Source organism: Lissotriton vulgaris, chromosome 2_1 (assembly GCF_964263255.1).
Source record: "Lissotriton vulgaris chromosome 2_1, aLisVul1.2, whole genome shotgun sequence".
Classification (NCBI taxonomy): Eukaryota; Metazoa; Chordata; class Amphibia; order Caudata; family Salamandridae; genus Lissotriton; species Lissotriton vulgaris.
The window spans coordinates 1,016,248,947-1,016,269,385 of NC_141687.1; the positions used below are offsets into that span (position 1 = coordinate 1,016,248,947).

General features: G+C 39.1%; 1 protein-coding gene across 4 annotated transcripts in view; it reads left to right on the top strand.

Moving 5' to 3' along the window:
• Positions 1-20,439, top strand: part of LOC147731545 (dipeptidyl peptidase 4-like) — a 688,588-nt gene that overhangs the window by 396,876 nt on the left and 271,273 nt on the right. For all 4 annotated transcript variants that reach the window (XM_086956608.1, XM_086956609.1, XM_086956611.1 and 1 more), the window contains one exon: positions 14,184-14,344. In XM_086956608.1, the coding sequence (XP_086812734.1) occupies positions 14,184-14,344 (161 nt within the window). The remainder of the gene's footprint in view (positions 1-14,183; positions 14,345-20,439) is intronic.

Here is a 20,439-nt window from a genome sequence, read left to right on the forward strand (position 1 = left end):
TTTCCCTAGTGCAGAAACGACCAGTTTGCCTCCTTTAAGAACCCAGAGTACAAACAACCCCAAGTAACGTGCAGCAACACCCAAGGGAAGCAGAAAATTTGACAGAATGAAACCAAATTGTGGGTGAAACTACAGGGTTTAGCCTTTCATTACCGGAAAAAACTAAAGCGCACTTCCACAAGATTGCAAACACATTAGCACTACTGAATATTTTTTTTTAAAAGAAGTTTGTTGCAATTCTAGCGCATTATGGAGCAGTTGTCCTTAAACTTAGATAAGTAAATACTCCCCCCTCTACTTTGATGGTGGTACAGCCCAAAGCACACAATTCGTAAGATTAACTGAGGTGCTCCAGAAACGGCCGCCATAACGACACTAAAGGATGTTCCATGAGCGCTGCGCTCACAGTTAAAGTTTAACGCACTAGCGCTACTGAATGTATTTTAAAAATAAAGAGCGACGGGTGGGTGGCACTCGGGGTGGCACACGTAGGCCGGGTGGCGGTGCATGCGGGACGACGGTGGGAAGGGCGACACAGACGTGCACCGAGCACTGGCACAAGCATGAAGTCACAGTTAAAGTTTAACGCACTAGCCCTACTGAATGTCTTTTAAAACAAGGAGCGACGGGTGGGTGGCACTTGGGGTGGCACACAGAGGGAGGGTGGTGGTGCGGGGAAGGACGAAGGTGGGGAGGACGACACAGAAGTGCGTCGAGCACCTGTTACCAAATAGAAAAATAGGTTTGCAATTCGGTAATTGGAAGGGGCGTATTTAGGGCGTCCCTTCCAAATACTGAACGGTATGCATGAAAGCTTTGTGACCGTGAATGCAGTCGCAAATCATTCACATATTACCAGCTTCTTCAAGTAGGTGGTCACACATTCACAAAAAGGAAGGAGTCCCTAAGGGACCCCTTCCCCTTTGTGAATAATTGTAAAAGCATTTTTAAGATCGCAAACTGTACCACCAACTACGAGTAGGCTCGTTACCTGTGCGGGGGCTTACGCACTCTTGGACTACTGGTGGTAGTGATAAGTGTCCCTTCTGTGTAACAGCAGTGGAAAATATTGAACATCTTTTTTTCTGCTGCCCTATGTATTTGTTACCCAGGAAAGTTTGGCTTTTACCAGTCTGTCGGTTACTAGGCACCAGCTCTGCTCTTGCAGCGTTTAGGATACTTAAAACTGATACTTCCCCCTCCATCGCTATTGGTGTAGCAAAATTTGTGAGTTGGGCGTGGTCAATCCGAACCCGTAACCTTGGCAAATGATGTTTTTATTGTATAGCTTTTATGACTATTTGTTTAAAGTAGCACTGTTTTTATGTAGCAAGGGGTCTTCTCGTTCATCAATGTCTAAAAATGTAATACTTTTTTTAACTTGCTTTTAAATGTAATGTATTTATTATCTTATATGTAAAATGAATCGTTTTTTTAAAATATATATGTATTTGTCTTTTATGATGTGAATCGAATAAAGACCTCTTGACTGACTGGCATTTTTAAGAGGAGGCAGTGGCCCCACAGACCAACGCCTACTCTTAAACTGCAAAGTAACATTTTTAATTTTTAAATGTTTCCCGTTTTCCTTTAAGGAAAACGAGCTGCATTTATAAACAAAAAAGACTGCTTTATTTAAAAGCGATCACAGACATGGTGGTCTGCTGACCTCAGCAGCCCACCATCCCTGTGATGGTGTAGATTACCAATGGCTTGCAAATTGCGACCTAACTTTAATAGGCATGAGGTATGTCTATTTGTGATCTATTAAGAATCACTAGTGAAACTGAAAACAGTTTCATACATTAGAATTAGCAATTACTTAATTGGGATTTGGAGAAAATCCCAATTAGGTAATCGCTACTTGTGATAATGATACATGTGGCCAAAAGTTTTTGCTACACCAGGCACTCAAGTGGACCCATATATTGAAGGGCTGCTTCTTATTCCATTTATATCCCACAAGAACAACCGGAGTCCTATGCACCTCTAGTGCTAGTACTTGTCATCCATACATTATGTAAAGATGAGTCCAAGAAAATATTAAAATTGTAGTCTTTATTGAAGAGTAGGTACAGGAACCTCCAGCTCATCCACAGCCTGCTTCACAGCTCAGTTTCATCTCTCAAGAGATAACATTCTAAGCTGCTAGGCAACCATTAACATTCCACATTAGTCATCTCTACACACCTTCCCCCTTATATATCCCACAATAAAAACTTGAAGGAAACTATTATACAGAACAGAAAGATGAGTGAAAATCAATTTAACTACAAGGAGAAAAACACTTAGATACATTTCCCAAACTCCAAGTAGTCCCATCACACAGAATCACCACATTCTTCTTCACTTCCTTCACCTGAACAGGTTTAGAGAACTTGCTATCACCCTTGACAATAAAACCTCCACGTCTCACTACAACCCAATCACCAGATTTTATGTTAGGAAATTTGACACCTTTTAAGTGATCATAATGTTTGGCAGCAATGATTTGTTTGTTAAGCACTTGATCTCCAACTTCATCACGATTCACCCATACACATTCCCTGTCTTTCAACCACCCTGGTACTTATTTCAAACCTGGTTCCCTTCCTTTAAGAGAAATGAAAGGTGACACTCCAGTCATGGAATCTGGTGTTACCCTATAAGACCACATCAGCTTCTTCAATTCTTCAGACCAGGACAAACCATTGCACAAAGAAAGTTGTATATTGTCCAAGATCAGGCGATTAATCCTCTCAACTAAGCCATTGGCTTGTGGCCTAAATAAAGCAACTCTCTCATGTTTAATCCCTTTCCCACACAGGAACTCCACCATTTTCCTAGAAATTAATTGCGGACCATTGTCTGACACCAAGACCTTTGGAATCCCCTCATTCAAGAAAACCTTCTCAAGAAACTTAATTACTTTTTCAGTTGTAATACTCTCAGATGTCTCAACCACAAACCACTTGGAGTGATAATCCACCAAAACCATTAAGAATTTCCAATTTGTTCCCAACTTGGAAATAGGACCAATGAAATCTAAAGCCAACCTTTCCCAAGGACGCTCAGGAAACTTCACAGAAGAAATAGGAGGTTGACGCAAAACTTTGGTCTTGTCACTAGCAGCACAAGCATAACAATCTTTGACAACTGCTTCAACCTCATTATCTAAACTAGGCCACCAGAATGACTGACGTACATGTCGATTAGTCATATTTCTCCCCAAATGACCTTCGTGTGCCATGATGAGAATTTTAGATCTAAGATTCTTCGGTGGTACTAATTTGTCTCTCCTCCACAGTTTCCCTTCTCTTACACTTAACTCTTCTGCAACATTAATGAAACCTTTAAACCGTAAATCATTGCACAATTGCGCATCCCATCCATTAGAAATAGAAAACATAACTCTTTCCAATACTTCATCTTCCAACATTGCAGCATCCCATTGCTCCAACCCAAAAGCTTGTTCTTCAGTATATCTCACTTCCTCAACATCAACTTCAGACCCAATATCACTCACAACAACAGGTATTCTCAACAAGCAATCCGCTACTATATTCTTCAATCCCTTCATGTATTCCACTTCAAAATTGTACTCTAAAACTGATAAAATCCACCTTGATATCCTCGGAGTAACACTCCCTTCTAAACCTTTGCCCCCCTTAAACAAATGAACTAAAGGTTTGTGATCAGTACGAAGTCTAAATGGTAAACCCCATACAAAGTATTTGAAATATTTAATGCCCCAACAACATCCCAAGGCCTCTTTTTCTATCACTGAATATGACCTCTCAGCACCCTGTAGTCTTCTAGATGCAAACCCAATAATTCTTTCTTGTCCATTACATACTTGCGTTAAAACTGCACCAATACCTATAGCGCTCGCATCAGTGGTGATAAAAGTTTTTGCTCTAACATCAAACGTGTCCAAGGCTGGGTGCAGACAATATTCCATCTTTAACATCTTGGAATGCTTTTCCACAAGCATCACTCCATACAAACTCAACACCACTTTTCACAAATATCCGCAATGGTTCCACAATATTAGTAACATTTCTCACAAACTTGGAGCAATACTCCGCTAAACCGAGAAAACTCCTCAACTGATCTTTAGTATAAGGAACAGGAGCATCTCTAATGGCAGAGACAATACTTTTCTTTGGTCTGATTCCTTCCTTGGAAATTTCGTGGCCAAGGTAATTAACTACCTCCTTCCTTAACTGACATTTCTCCTTCTGAATAGTCAACCCATGTTCTCTCATTCTACACAAGACACTTTCCATCACTTGATCATGATGATCAAAATCTTTGCCGACAATTAACACATCATCTTGGAAGCAAAGTACACCATTTATACCATGAAGAACTTTTCCCATGACCCTTTGGAACACCGCTGAGGCCGAAGCTAGTCCAAATGGCATCCTACGGTAACGAAAAGCACCCAGCGGTGTTACAAATGATGTCAAATGTCTAGATTCTTCATCAAGATCAATCTAGTGATATGCTGACGACATATCAATGACGCTAAAAACACACCCCCCGCCCATTGCCGTCAACATCTCTGAAATGTTTGGTAGAGGTTGGCGATCAACCCAAATGTTCTTGTTTAGATCGCGAAGATCAATACAATACATGAACGAATCTTCTTTCCCCCAACTTGTAAAGGACCTTTCATGAGATGGGGAACAGATCTAACTTTGTGAACTACGGGAGTAGCATTACTTTTGAGAATAATTTTATGAGAAAAATTTCTCAACTTTCCCAATTCATCACAAAAGACATCAGAGTACTTTCCCATAATTAAGGAATCATAACCCTCACTATTTACTAAGCATATAGACTGAACTGGAACAGTGGCATTAGGATTTAAAACTATACCTAAATCTCTCTGGTGACGCCATCCCAATAAATTTGAACCTTGTTCAGTTAGGTACACTCTACCATAGAGTTTCTTGTTATCAAATTCAATTACCATCCATTTTAAACCCAAAATGTCAATGTTCTTTCCCCCATAGCCTACAGCTCTGATATCTGATGGATCCCAGTTATTTATATTAGCAGATACTCCCCATGACTTAATGTACATTTCCTTTGACATCAAGGTATATAAACTTCCAGAATCAATTAACATGTTTACCCCCACAGTATCAAACTTGATAACATAATGAGGCTTATCCAGCTTGTCAGTGCTCTCCCTAGGAATACCTGACAAATCAATATTGTTAATTTCAACCTCAGCACCTACATTAAGTTGAAAACCGTTGACATTATCAATAGAGGGGATAAATTCGCAAACATCTTCACAAGAATCATCAATTTGATGAACAGAAGGAATTTTAGTTCTACAAACCTTTGCAAGATGGCCTCTCATACCACATGTCCTACATATTGCGTTCCTGGCCATACACTTCACACTGGAAGCAATATGACCGGGTGCACCACAACGGTAACATTTGATAGGTCGCACATTAATAAAGCCACTGTTTTGGCGAAATTCCCTATTCTTATCAAAAACTTTAGTACTGGGTTTTTCATGAATTTTAGCCAAAGGTTTAGTTATTTTGGTTTCATCAATATTTGCATGAATTTCAGAATCTTTAGAACTAGAAACTTTCAATGCACCCTCCTTATTTACAATAGAATTTGTACATTTATCCATTTCTTTAATCCAAAGTCACTATGCTCCAAGCCCTTTGCTATTTGAATAGCTTCTTCTAGACCAGAATCTTTAATCAATAACTTTTCACGTACTCTCTTATTATTAGTACATCTAACTATCTGATCACGAATAAGTGAGTCTGTTAAAGTGCCGAATTGACAAGTCAGTGACAACCCTCTCAAAGCACCAACATATGACGCTATATCTTCATCAACTTTTTGCACTCTACAGAAAAACTTGTATCTTTCAATAACTAAATTTACTTTTGTGGTAAACCTTATTTCAAGCATTTGTAAACTCATTTCATAAACATTTGCAGCTTGTCCATCTCCACTACCAAGGGAAACTTCTGGTAGATTTTCATATAATCTACGACCTTCCACCCCCAAATTGTGTAGTAAAATAGCTTGCCTACGCACTGGACCATATTTATCAGCACCAGTGGCAAGAATGTAGGTAAAAACAACTTTTTCCATTCTTTCCAAGGAACTATTGGTTCTCCAGGAGTTGGCAAAAAGGCAGGTGGAGTGGACAAAGCTTGATCAGACATTTTAAACAAATTGCACCTGTAAAAGAAGGAAAAGTTAGTTTAAAATAAAGAAACTAACATAACAAATTAAAATAAAAACCTTCAATTCTTGACAAAGTTAAGTCCAGAGTCACCAGATTGTCAAGATTGAAATCTTCGTTTTCTCTCTTTTCTTTAAAAAAAATGATGACTCCAAGATACGAAGTTTGAACTGCAGATTTCCTCCTTCAAAGCAGTAAGAGAAAGTTTTCCTTTCATGCAGGGTCGCGAGAGTCTGCCATTAGAGATGTGCACGAAGAACCATTCTCAGCGCTGTCTACTTGCATCAGCTAGCATTTCACAAGTGCTATTAAACATTTTCATAGCAGAAGGCTTGTAAATATCGGCAGCAATTCACACGAACTTCCAGATATTCAGATATTATTTTAAAAATATCTAAAATAGTCAATCTGAATGCAAATTAGTTCGAAGTTGAGTTCAGAATTCAATCAGTTGAGTGCAGAATTTAATCAATTACTCACAAATCGGTGGATGATGTATTTAAACTGTTCCAAAATCCAAGGGTGGAGGTACCCAGCATCTGCCCCTTGCGCAGAAAGGTTTCTCTCGTCGCCAATGTAAAGATGAGTCCAAGAAAATATTAAAATTGTAGTCTTTATTGAAGAGTAGGTACAGGAACCTCCAGCTCATCCACAGCCTGCTTCACAGCTCAGTTTCATCTCTCAAGAGATAACATTCTAAGATGCTAGGCAACCATTAACATTCCACATTAGTCATCTCTACACATTGGTATTGGGCGTATACCTGGGAGGCTAAAAGTGTGGGGGCCAGTTTTGTTAGTGGGGGCTGGTTTTGCAGCTGTGCTACAGTTTTAAAAGCATTGCAAAGTTCTTGTATGTACAGCAGTTTTTGGGATACAACAAAAGAGTCTAGATAATTCTGTTGATCAATGTACCTTCTGGAGAAAGATGGAAGTGTGGTCTAGTGGCAGTTTTGACTCATATAAGGTAGCGCAGAGGGTTTAAATGCCTGCTGCGAAGAATGTGTACCATGCATTCCAAAGAACAGTATTGTATGTGAATTGCTCAGTGGGTACTTTTATTGACACAGATTCTTTTCTTACTGTACGGATCACAATTTACAATTCTAATCTAACACAGTGAGCTAGGAACGGCCATAAAGGAGCTGCATGCAAACTGCATGATACAGGAAGAAAGTTATGTTTTTTTTTCCTAGTCTTTAATTATCCTGATGTTGCTAAAAAAGGTTTATTTGGGTGGAAATACATTATTATTAAAGTCAACCCTAACCACTGTGTTATGTTCTGCATCCTGAGTGTGCGCATCTCCAGACCAAGCACACTTAAATAATGCCTGCTAGTATCGATGACGTGAATCCTACACCTTCTATTCCCTTTTGCCTTATGTAACATTTTCTATACACTGATATACCCATGCTTGATTCATTGTCTCTGTATGTGTGTGGGATGTGAAGTGCTCTGATATGCTACACTGGTATGAGAGTTGCTATGAAACAAATGAAATACCTTTGAGAGAGGGGCTATGGAGAGATGAAAGGCACTGTGAGAGGGTGATAGTGAGAGGGTGATAGTGAGGGAGTCATTGAAGAGTCCCATCAAAGATTGTTGTATCCTGGTGCACTATAAGGTCGTCATTTATTATACTTTAAAAGCTAACACAATTGAATATATAATGTCAAATGTGTTTAAGAATGCACCATGTTCCCCTCCCCCCCTTTGTAGTGGTCAGGCTCACTTGCTGCACTTGCTATGCACCATATGGAGACTGGTCTAACAACATTTGGCAGAGACTGCTTTGGGTTCCCAGTCTGGCCCTGATCCATATCCATGCAGAGTATATCATTGAGGCCACCTAGGGTGAAACTGGGACCTCTCCAAGGTGATCCGGGAAACGCAGCCCAGGCAAGCTATCCAGGGCTCCTGCAGAGACCTGCCAATTTGATAATACCCTGGGAGAATGCACAGTTAAATGGATCATTCTACAAGGTTTATGTTGTGGCCAGACTTCCTTGCCATGTTCAACCAATCACTCTGGCTCCCAGTTCTCCCTTCCAGGTTCCTCTTTGCCTTCACTTAAAAATAACATATCTGCTTCCTCTGAGAAATGGAAAAAGCACAAGGACCAAACCTGCCAGTAACCGATCTAGGGCCTGAAATATGTCTCACATGGGCCCAAACCTGTAAACAAGCAAACATCAATCAATTGCCCAGAGACAAAATGCTTCCAAAGCCTTCCCACTTTGAGATTAAATATTACTTCTGAACCTTTCATGGCTTCAGGCTGTCGGTATAATATTAGGTTTCAGATGGAGAGTTGTATAAATACCTCAACTCTCTAGTATGTCAGGGTTATACATTTATTAGCAATAGATTATACAAATGCAAAATATATTTAAAATTGAAAACTTCCACAGGCAATAGTAGAGAAAGCTCATCAAGAGGTATATTGAATTCTCAGAGGAGTGAGTCATCAGCAATTGCTCTAAAAGCACCAACTCTAGACATTTGCATAACACTCAGTACTAGCTGAACATGAAGACCTTGAGCAAAATGGGAAAAGCCACAACCAATCTTAAAACACTGAATATGGAAAGCCCAGGTTCGTCATGATTTAAGAGAAAAGCCCCAATAGTTTTAATCTAAAATCAAACCCACTAATTAAACTGTGCCTGGCCTCAGGGTTGTTCTTGACAAGCGCAAGCCACCAACCTGCGCTTTTCGCAAGAAAGAAGTTCCAGTGTTCGTACAGAAATTGTAATCTTTGCTGAATGTTAGAGGAAACCAAAAAAGAAGATTTCACCATCTGAGAACACATTTTTAATTCCTAACTCTCAGCAGAATGGCAACAAATGGGAGAAGTACCAACCTGCTTTACTAGGAGATGCCATAGTCTGGAAGCTCAGTGTAGACCCTAACAGGATTACCAATGCCACACAATGTGGTTTCTAAGCATGTTTCACATGACAGCAAAAGACTAAATAATACCTGCCTTTTTGTATAACCCGGGAAAGAGATAAGCTTTGGTTAGGTCGACCAAGAGGTAATAGAGTGACCCCACAGGAATATTTCCAGTGAAGGATCTCCTGGAAATTAGCAAAACGCATTCTGCACTCACAAATTCATTAAATAGCTGTAATATCCTTATGCTGGAAACTGCAACAAGTGCTTCAACAATCTGATGAAATGTTGACCTGGGGCGTGCCATAGAGCAAGCCTAGAGGAGGGCCCCCCTTTTTAAGTTTCTGTCGCATTAAGAGCCATCTTACCAGTCTCAAGTTACACATCTCTTGGGTGCTCGACAGTGGCTCAGATTCATCAGGCCCTGTGAATGAAGTAAAGACACTATTAGGATGCCACAGGAGGGGCTTCCTAAAGCAACAAGCATTGGTAAATGCATTAGCTTTCACCTATGTGATTAATAATAAGCTGTTTTGGTGTTGTAAGTTTTAGCTTGCTGAGTAGTTGTACTTTATAAGTTACAGAACGTCTGTTAAAGTGTTATGGCTTGTTTATGTAGAAAAGGGCTATATATTGTGCTGTTACTAGTTGTATAGTGCAGGTAGGTAATAGCAGAATTTTGAAAAATTATGTGAAAGGGAGAAATAATAGAATGAATTGACGTAAAGCAATATCATGTGTTTAGAGGAGTTTTGACAACATTCGGGCCCGTGCCAGTGCACCTGCTGCATCATTAAAAGCAAGCCTCTAGTGCCTGAAAGATAACTGCATTTGTGCCTGCCTGTTTAGTAGTAGAATATAGCAATATTTGGTGTTTAGAGGAGTTATGACAGCGTTATGCCCCGTTGCCACTGTACCTGCTGAACCATTCAATTCATAACCTTATTGCCTGTAAGGTAACTGCACTTGTGTCTGCCTGTTTAGTAGTAAAATACCCCTGTGTCACTGCACCTGCAGCACCAATGAAATCATGACCCTAGTGCCTGCTAGATAACTGTATTTGTGACTGCCTGTTTAGTAGTAAACATTAGCAGTTTTCTGTGTTTAGTAGGGTCCCTAGAGCTGTTGGCCCTGGTGTCACTGTACCTGCTGCACAATTCAAATCAAGCCCTTTTAACTGCAAGGTAACTGCAATTGCGACTGCCTGTATAGTAGTAAAATATCGCAATATTGGGTGCTTAAAAGAGTTCTGACAACTTTTGGCCCCAGTGCCAGTGCATCTGCTGTGTCATTCAAATTATTCCCCTTTTACATGCAAGGAACTGTAATAGTGACTGCCTGTTTAGTAGTAAAATACATTAATATTAGATGTTTAGAGAAGTACAGCATCGCTATAGATAGGAAGTTGGAGAGAGTGAAAGGCATAGCTTCATTATAGACAGGTCCACTGGAATTATGAGGCATGAGAGGTCTAAATTAAGCTACAGGGTTGAATAAATTGTGCAACAAGAAAAGGCAAATTAAGCAGCGTAATGCCACACAGTTTGTAACAGTATTACATCCTTATTTTGTCATATATTGCCACCTCCCGGGTATTGGTTGCACCTCATTAGTACCAGTTTAACACCTAAATAGAGCAATAAGCAATAGAAAGGTGACCAGTCCAGTTTTGGAAAGGGCCTTCCACTGAAGCGGCAACATGCGTCACTGCATTTTTAGTAACTTTTGAACAGTTTGAGCTAGATACAAAATCTTTTTTCTTATATCTGCAGATTACGTGGCAGACATAGGCTTATGTAGCAAACACAGCAAATCTATAATTATGCAAAGTTGTAGCATCCGCACAATCGCATAATTCCAGTGGCACTGATTGAAAATGAGAAGTACGGGGGAGGGCACAGCTGTCTTGGAGACTGCAAAGACAGGGGTGATGTTTATGTTATGAAAATGCCCTTAACATTAAACAAACAAAAAAAATAGAAGCTGTAAGAGATCAACGCTATTACATTATATGGGGATTTTGCATGAGTGCTTGCTGGGTACAAATGATTTCAATGCATTGCGTTGATTTACTGACCATTAAAAAGGCCAGCGCAAGCAGGAAAAAAATGTGCAGAGTCACCTGACCACCCACAATGCCCCTATTAAATCTAGATCATGGTATGGGCTTTTCATAGCGCTAATCTTAATAGTAGATGGGAGAGCATAAATGAGCACCTTTATTCCATACGGGCAGGTGGATGTGAGGACATGGGACAAGTTTTGGAATGTTCACAAAGTCTGCTTACCACTGCTCGATCACTGATAATTGGCCAACACTTGCTGTAAGCAATTCGCATGCAGAAAAGATGGTCCCCGCGCATCTTTCATGTTGAAGTGAAGATTCACTCTTGCAGCACCTATTTACTGACCTGAGTGGTGCTTCCTGCTTCATGACATCAATTAAATGCAAGCCATGGGAGTCCTTTTGCATGGCATTGATTCCTAAAGATGACATCAGCATTTGACGTGAGTGTGTTGACTTGAAGTGTCTGCATTGCCATTTTGTAATTCCTCCCGAGCCTTTAAACCTCTGCATGTTGAATTGTGTTCTAATAAAACATGTGATCTGGTACCATATTCGGACAAAGAAATCTAGACAAAGAAGTAACGTTCCTTGCAAAGAATCCTATTGTGTGAGCCTGGCTTCTTACAGCTTGCACTTGCTCCACGGAACCTCAGAAACCATCCTAATTGGGACACTGGTGTGTAATTACGCACTGCATCTAATAGTAACTGTGTCAATTGCTGCAGGCACATTGCAGCACTGGTAGCGAGGCTTAATGCGCATACCACAGAGGCTTGGAACACAAGTGTGTTCCAAAACAAGAGAAAGAGAAGAAGCACTAAGCAGCTGCTGAAACAGGCCAGTGCCATTGCATGTCAAAACCTGCCGGGAGGACATAATAGAGAAGGAGGTTGCTAGCAAGACCCCACAATGAAACCAGTGTGCTCCAACAACATCGGGTCTCAGATGCAACCCCCCACAATGTGATCTTATCACTGCCCTGATGTTGCCTGGCTCTCAGATGCAGCCAACAGTATGCAGCGTTAACCAACCGAAAAAAGTTGGAGCCACCAACGCGAATGGGAATGAGTAGTTAGGCCATGGGAAACTGATAAGAGAGACACAGGAGGAAGAACTGGCTACAACCAATAAAAATAGAGGAAAGCGAACTGGCAAGAGCACTGACCTATAAGAAGCAAATGCGTGATGTAAGTCCCTTTTAAGATATAATAAAAACAATAGATTTCACTAGCACTGTGCAGACAAAACCTAAAAATGGCTTACTCTTTCTGCACACAGTGCTTGACTATTCCTTGAAGCCCTCTCCTTACTAACCTATACTGGTTAAGTGAAGATTTCATCATAGAACCCTGTCCTTCGTTAATTAGGACACTGCACAGAGGTGTACCACTGCACATTGTATACGACGTCTTAAACCAACCTCCCATATGAAAAGTAAAAAGAGAAATAACTTCACATCAAAAGAGCTTATTGAGAGGGTGCTCACTTAAGGTCTTAGAATCTTCTTCCAAATATTCAAGATCTTGAGTTTCCCCTTCAAGGATATTCTATTAGGGTGTGGTTATGTATCGAACAATAATTACTGTGTACCTTATTACTTAATAGACTATTTTATTAATAATTTATTTTGATGTACGGATGTATTTCAGATGCTATTTTTATATGTGACCTTTGAAGTAAGCATGCCTTAATGCCAATGATAGAACCTAGTGACAGTTCTACATCTTCGAATCAGTATTATGTTTTTCTGTTCACTTTATCTGCAAAGAGTAAAAGAAAAACTTTGTATGAAGTTTTACCAATTGGCTAATTTTTGGTTGTGATTTTCTTAATCACGAACATACTGAAGATGGTTTTCAATCTATGTACATGACGTAGTTACAAACATGAGGGCTTCAAGCACCCGATATATTGTTAAACACTGAATGCCCAATTTACAAAGCTATTTTGTTGTGTACGTTTAAGTTCTACATTCAGCCTTTTCATGAGTGTAAAACTACTTTTGAACTTGCAATAGTTGGGTTTGCACTCATGAAATGTTTCCTCATGAAGACTTTCTTATGAGTAAATCCGCTAAATGTAGTATGGCGAGGACTTTCCAGAGTAGCAATGCTCTATGGTTTGGATGCACCCACTAACTTACATGTTATTTTATGTTATGTTAAAATAAACTTATATAGCGCACGGCTACTCTAAAAGAGTGTCCCGGCGCTTTCCACAGGCGGCTCCGTGTGTAATAACATAACAAGAAAAAACTAATACAGAAAAGAAAGAAAAAAAAACCCATGCTTCTGAGTAGTTCTAATACCATCTCTGCCCCCAAATCACACGGAAAATGATGCATTTCTTTGAATGGGAAGTGTAAATCCTTTCTCGCGGTGGGACAGGGGCTGGATAACCCCCACAATTAGTGGAGCGTTAGAGGAATAGGTCATCAGGGTTCCAGACAAAACAGTTGGTTTGAGATAACCTGCTACCTTACATGTTTGTGGGTATTCGTGAAGTCCTCCATGTATATGGATCAAACTAGATATATTGGGAATGTACTCCTGAGAAGGGAAATTGTACTTCTTTTTTGTGAGTGGAAGGGGGATTGAAAAAAAGTTAACAAGTGCATTTGATCTTGCTTGGCATAATTTTGCATGAGCAAAATTGGACTTTTGAATGTGTGCATGTTAAAATGAAATTGATAAAAAAAATCAGAATGCCACTACAAACTTGAGAATGTTGCAGGGTCCAGTATTATTTCCGAATGTGTTGTGAATTCCGCAAGAGTCATTAAAATCTGCATATTTGCAAGTGTGTATATTGCCGGGTGTAGATTGTTGGGATCTTTAAAAAACTAGACCCTAAATATTTTCCAAACTGTAATGAAGATGTGATGCATTCATGAAACGAACAGGTAAGATATGTTGTGTTACAGGATGGTGTGTTTGTTATTTTTAATGTGTAATATAACAATTTAAATTAATTCAATATTATTCCTTTTGTCTTTTGTTTTTAGAGGAAATGTTCAGCACTAATTATGCTCTATGGTGGTCTCCAAATGCATCGTTTATAGCCTATGTTCAATTTAATGATACAGAAGTTCCTCTAATTGAATATTCCTGGTATGGAAATGAAAAACAACAATATCCCGAGACCATTTCAATTCCATATCCCAAGGTAAACACTTTGTGTCATACTGTGAAGCAGACATGTCACACTGCTCTTGTTTTTCGCTTAATTTCTGCTGGAAGTCACCTTAATAAAAGCATGTGTGTGTGAAACAATAGTGAAAGTTGACATTTAAATGTCAATAATACCCTAATTACTAAGTGGTTACTAAAATACAAGTCCTAATCTTCCTTATCATACTCGTTAACAAGTGAGGAGAAGCCTCATACAAGTTGCATGATTTTCCAACCTAAACCAAAACCAACTACTTATTATCCACTTAACCTGCCCCAATGGATAGGGTTTCTCCTTCCTTACACCATAAAAGTCACACTTGGAGCAGGGAACCTCTAAAACTTTACAACCCAAAATATTACCTCAACAGCCTCCCCACAGGGGAATGAATTGGGGACTGTGTTAAACCTTTATTTGATAAAGTAATGTGCCCCGAACCAAGGCACCTCACAGCAAATCAAAAATACAGTTGATTAAGTAAGGGCAGGCTCAATAATTGAGTTCTAGGGCAGGAATAGGAATTTTAAAATGTTTATTACAAAAATTCAAAATTTGCATTCCAGAAATTCTAAATGCGAACGTATAAAGTTAATGCCATAAAGAATCCAGTGAGAAGCAAACTGAATTAGAAATCGCACAGCATCACTAATAGGATGGGAAAGAGCTTTGACTCACACCCAAAATCTGGGAGTTTTATTAAGTTGTCTTGCATAAATTCTGCAAAATCATCATGTTGTAAGCAAAAGTGTTACATTCTCAGCAAATCACCTGATTGCTGGGGATGACAATGGGTTTCTTTTGATGGTGCTGTTACCACATTCCCCTGAAGAGAGACCGATTTGCAATTTGCAATAATCTAACGTGATGTCATCAGTTATGGTTATGGATAGAAATGTTGTTGAAGGTATGTAGGTAAATCCTATAGCTCTGCTCATTAGTACTTCATGAGGTAACAGGCCAGTTGTTTTGTCCATGGTTCTTTTCAGTTCAAGAACATTTTTATTAAGGAAGTAAAAGATGTCTGTAAACAGTACAGAATATTAAACACATGTCAATACATTTTAAAACTATTACAATAAAAATACATGGATCGGACTGTCAATAAAAAAGTGAAAAAACCAAAGAAAGGGAATATAAATGAAACAACATTGGAATACAAAACATAATAGGAATGTGTTAGGTGAGTCAAGGTGGTTTAGGATCTTCTTGTTGGGATGGCAGAGGTTTAAACCACAAATCTAAACGTTTCATTGCCAAACATAAAGGATAAATGAAGATACTGTCAAACCTATGATTATGGCAAACATCATACCACCAGGCTTTATAGGAATTTTTTGGGGAATCTTTCCAATTAATGGTGATTTGCTAGAAAGCAATTGCTAACAATAAATCAATAACTTTGACATTGAATACAGTATTCTCCCATGCAGAGGAAAGACTACCCAAAATGTGATTAAAGGAGAGAAAAACTTAGTGTCAAAAAGGAGATTAATTTGAGACCATACTTGTTGCCAAAAAATGTAAACACGTGGACAAGAAAATAGCATATGAAATAAATTGGCCTTTGGTGCCATACATGTCCAGCACGTGTCTGGTACAGTTGAGAATCTTTTGTTCAATGTAGTCGGTGATAATAGGAGTCTGTTATAGGCAAAAAATAACGTTTGTGTTGTGTTAGGTGCTCTGGATGATATGCGTACTTTAGTCCATAAGTATTTCCAAAGGGATATTGGCCATTCCGTATTAAAATCTCATTCCCATGCTTCTTCTACTTTTGGACTTTAGTCTGATAACAGCGTCTTCTGGTAAATATTTGTAAATAGCAGACTCTTTGGGTGTGATTTTTAACCCCTTGCATGCTTGTGACGGAACCGTTCCATCACAAGCCTCGGGTGAGCTGTGCTTGTGACGGAACGGTTCCGTCACGGCCCGCTCGGCGCGCCTGCGCGGCGCGTTCCATGGAGCGGGCGCGTTCGTGATGGAACCGTTCCGTCACAAGCACAGCTCACCCGCGAGCCGTGACGGAGCGGTTCCGTCACAAGCACGTGACCGCCGCGCGGCCGTCCTACCCCCTTAGCGCTGCGGCGGAATAGCCGCCGCAGCGAAGGGGTTAATAAAGTATGAAGTACTGAAAAGGGGTCTGAAATAGCAGTAGTATCATGTACTGTAGGCAATTGAATATACAAATCCATAACCATTTTCTTGAGGGTATCATATTTGTGGATAAAGAAAGAGGGTAATTTGAAAGATTTGCTAAGTGTATCAAAGGGTAAAAAATGTGAGTGTGAGAATAGCTGATGGACCCATATTAAGCCTTTTTGTCTCTGTCTTCCAATAAAATGGTTTACGTCAGGTAGTTAGATTTTTGTTATGCCATATTGTTGATTCCACTAAAGAGTCGATAGTGAGGTGAATTGGTAGAGGAAGTAGGTCTAGGAGTTTGGAGGTATGTTTTATTATAGGGGTGGAAACAGATTGTGGCTTACGTGAGAAGGAAAGATATTCAGAAAAGGAAAACTGAGCTAAAAAAAGATTTTCAATAGAGCTCCAGAGAGGGCAATCGTCCATGGACTCAAGCAACCAAAGAGAAGCTTGGCGTAAAAGGAAAGCTTTCTGATAGGTCTGAAAGTCAGGATAATTGACTCCTCCCTCTGTCTTGGGACGCAATAATTTTGAAATAGACATTTGAATTTCTTATCACTCCATAAAAAGGAGGAGAGAATGGAATTAACTTTCTTTAACAGTTTAACAGGGACAGGGATTGGAACATTGGGGATCGTATATAGAACTATGGGTGTTAGCGTCATCTTTATAGTATCTAAACAACCCCACCAGGATAAATATAGGGGATGCCACTTAGTAGTTAACTCTGAAATTCTTTTAGTACATTTATTCATGCATACTGCTATTGTATTCGAAATTGAGGAGGTAAATATAGACCTAAATATTTAATATGATTGAAGCTTCATGCGAATTTAGAAGCACTAAAATCCATTTTAAAAATATATTTGGCTAAGGGCTAAATCTCACATTTATCATTATTCAACTTATACCCGGATATGAGGGAGTATGACTGCACTTCTGTTAAATAAGCAGGAATTGAGTCTACTGGCTGTGATATAAATAGCGAGATATCATCAGCATAGGCTGCAAGTTTAATATGGACATTCAAAGTTTGAAAACCATGTATGCTTGGGTTTTTATTTATAAAGTTTTATATATCGCAAACTTCTGATGCAATTTAGACAAAAAAGGTTTGAAGGCCAAATTGAATAGGAAAGGGGAAAGGGGACACCATTGACGAACACCTCTACCCAAATTGAAAAAGGGAGAAATTAGGCCATTAGCACAAACTGCAGCACGGAGATTGAAGTAAAGGAGGGACAATACTTTTATAAAATTTGGGACAAAACCAAACCATCTGAGGGTGTAAAATAAATATTTCCACTCAACTCTATCAAAAGCCTTTTCTGCATCCAAGGCTATTGCTGCTAAGGAATGTTTAGGGTGAGAGGACTTGGATAGGACATTAAAAAAAAGTTGTGTATTGTCTGTATAACCCGTCCTTTGACGAAGCCGGGCTGTTCTTTACCCAGCAAGGTTGGCAAATGGGGGTTCAAACATATTGCTAGTGCTTTAGAAAAGATTTAGTAGTCCATGTTAACCAGGGAGATGGGTCTATAATTTTTACAACATTTAGAGTCTTTACCCTCTTTAGGGATGAGACAAATGTGTGCTTCTGAGAAGGAGCCTGTGGAACTGTTCGCAGAGGTAAAAAAGTGTAGCAAGGTATGCAGCTTCGGTATCAGAAGCCTAGAGAAATTAATGTAAAACTCAACAGTAAAGCCGTTAGGACTAGGTGCCTTTTCTTTTTTAAGTTGTTGAAGAGCCTTTAGGAGTTCTTGTTGTGTCAATTCTACTTCTAAGGAAGATAAGTCCGATGGGTTGTGAAGAGGTTTTTGTATATTTGAGAAGAATTGTGACAGTGAATGGTCAGAAGGCAGTGTTTCAGATGTAGATAGTGATTGGTAAAAAAAGAGAGAACTGGTCTACAATTTCCGTGTCCTTGAATTTTAAAACAGAATGATCATCATATACAGATTCAATATTTAATTTGTTCTGCCTAACCTTTAAAAAATTAGCTAATATTTTCCCTGCCTTATTCTTGCTGCCATAGAATTTTGCACTAGACTTCAAAAGGTATAGAGAGGCATTGTCTGTTGAATTCTTGTTACATTGTAATTTAGCCTTTATAAGAGCATTTAAAAGTTCCTGCGAATGAGAAACATAATAGGAGTGCTCCATTTTCTTAATGTCATTGAGAAGGTCATTAGTAAGTTTACGTGCGCTTTTCCTTTTCTTTGCAACAAAGGTAATGATGAAGACCCTAGCTGAAGCCTTGAATGCGTCCCATATAGTGAAAAAAGACAGAGACTCATTTTGATTTCTTTGGAAATATTCATTAAAAAAGGCAGTGAAGGAAGCAGTAAATTTGGGGTCTAAGAGAAGCGCATTGTTAAATCGCCACCTTCTAGGAGTGTTAACCTTGGGTAATATATCTAGTCCAATTGAAACTGGGGCATGATCAGAAAAGAGAATAGGACCAATATCAGCGTAAGATAGGGACTGTGGAATATTGTGAGAGACAAAAATATAATCTATCCTTGATTGAGTTTGATCCATCGGGGCATAAAAGGTGTATTCTCTGGTGTCCGGATTACAAAGACGTCAAGCATCCAGAAGTTTATGTTGGGTGATAGTGTGGACAAAAGATTTATGGGGTTTGTTTGGGATGACAGACACTTTAGAATTCCTATCTATAAATGGGTCTAAAACTTGATTACAGTCACCTGCTAATACTAAATTATCCTCAATGCTATGGGAAATTTGTTTAGCTAATGTAAGCCAAAAAGCGGCATCTCCTCCAGTAGGGGCATAGACATTAAGTAAAGAAACTGGAACACCCCTCAGCAACATTTTAACAACTAAACATCCGCCATCCCCGTCTGATTCTTGTGACATTGATGTGATTGGAAGAGACTTACAACAAAATATCATAACTCCATTACGCTTGCCATCTCCTTGAGAAAAAAAATCCCCTACCCAACCTTTTTTTAATTTCAAGGATTCAGCCTCTGTAAGATGTGTTTCTTGCAAAAAGACAATATCAGCACCGACTTTAGCAAGATGGGATAAAACTCTCTGTCTCTTAATGGGAGAATTTAATCACCTCACGTTCCAAGATACTAATTTTAGTGACATGAAATATTAACAATGAATTGATAAGGAAAGTTAAAATAAGAGCCCAATTCATTAAAGTCATAGGTAAGAATATAGATATAGAAAGAAAGTGAATGAGTGGATGGGTAACCCTCAAGCCACAAAGGGATAGGAAAAGCATATAAGTGGAGCCAAAGAAGAGACATCAGTGGAGCAACAAAGAAAAAGAGAGAATCTGTACAGAAGTGGTGAAAGAACAAGAATAGAAAAAAGTTTAAAAAAATATGATGAATACAATTTTAATTGTGTAAATGAGGAAAGAATTAGATAGAATGCAGACATCTGGAGAAAATAAAACGAGGAAATAAAATTCAAAACAAAAGAAAGGACAAATAATATACCTACACAAAGGGAACATGAATTTGGGGTTGGGAGGAGCCACATGGAACAGATGAACCGTCAAGGGAGACTAGACAGAACCGGGGAGGAACCACGCCATCTTGTGGACATGACTGTGAGAAGGAGAAAGAAAGAGAAAAGTGTTTCACATTATTATACCAATAAGTGAAGAACGAAGAAACTGTAATAATTGAAACCAAGCAACATGAATTCAGAAAAACAGTAACAATCATAAGCCATGAAACAGAGCTTAAGTAAGCTTCTGATGCGCCGAAAGAAAGCGAATACCAGTGTGAAACCTATAATGTAAAGAACAATGCCATGTGAGGAGTCTTATGCTTGAAGAGGGAGAGCCAGAAGAAACCGCATGAACCGTCTTATGAGAATTGACAAAGCTTTGTAGACGAATTGGATCTTCATAAGATGTTTTATTATTGTAGGTGACTTTGAATAGACATTAGTTTAAAGGA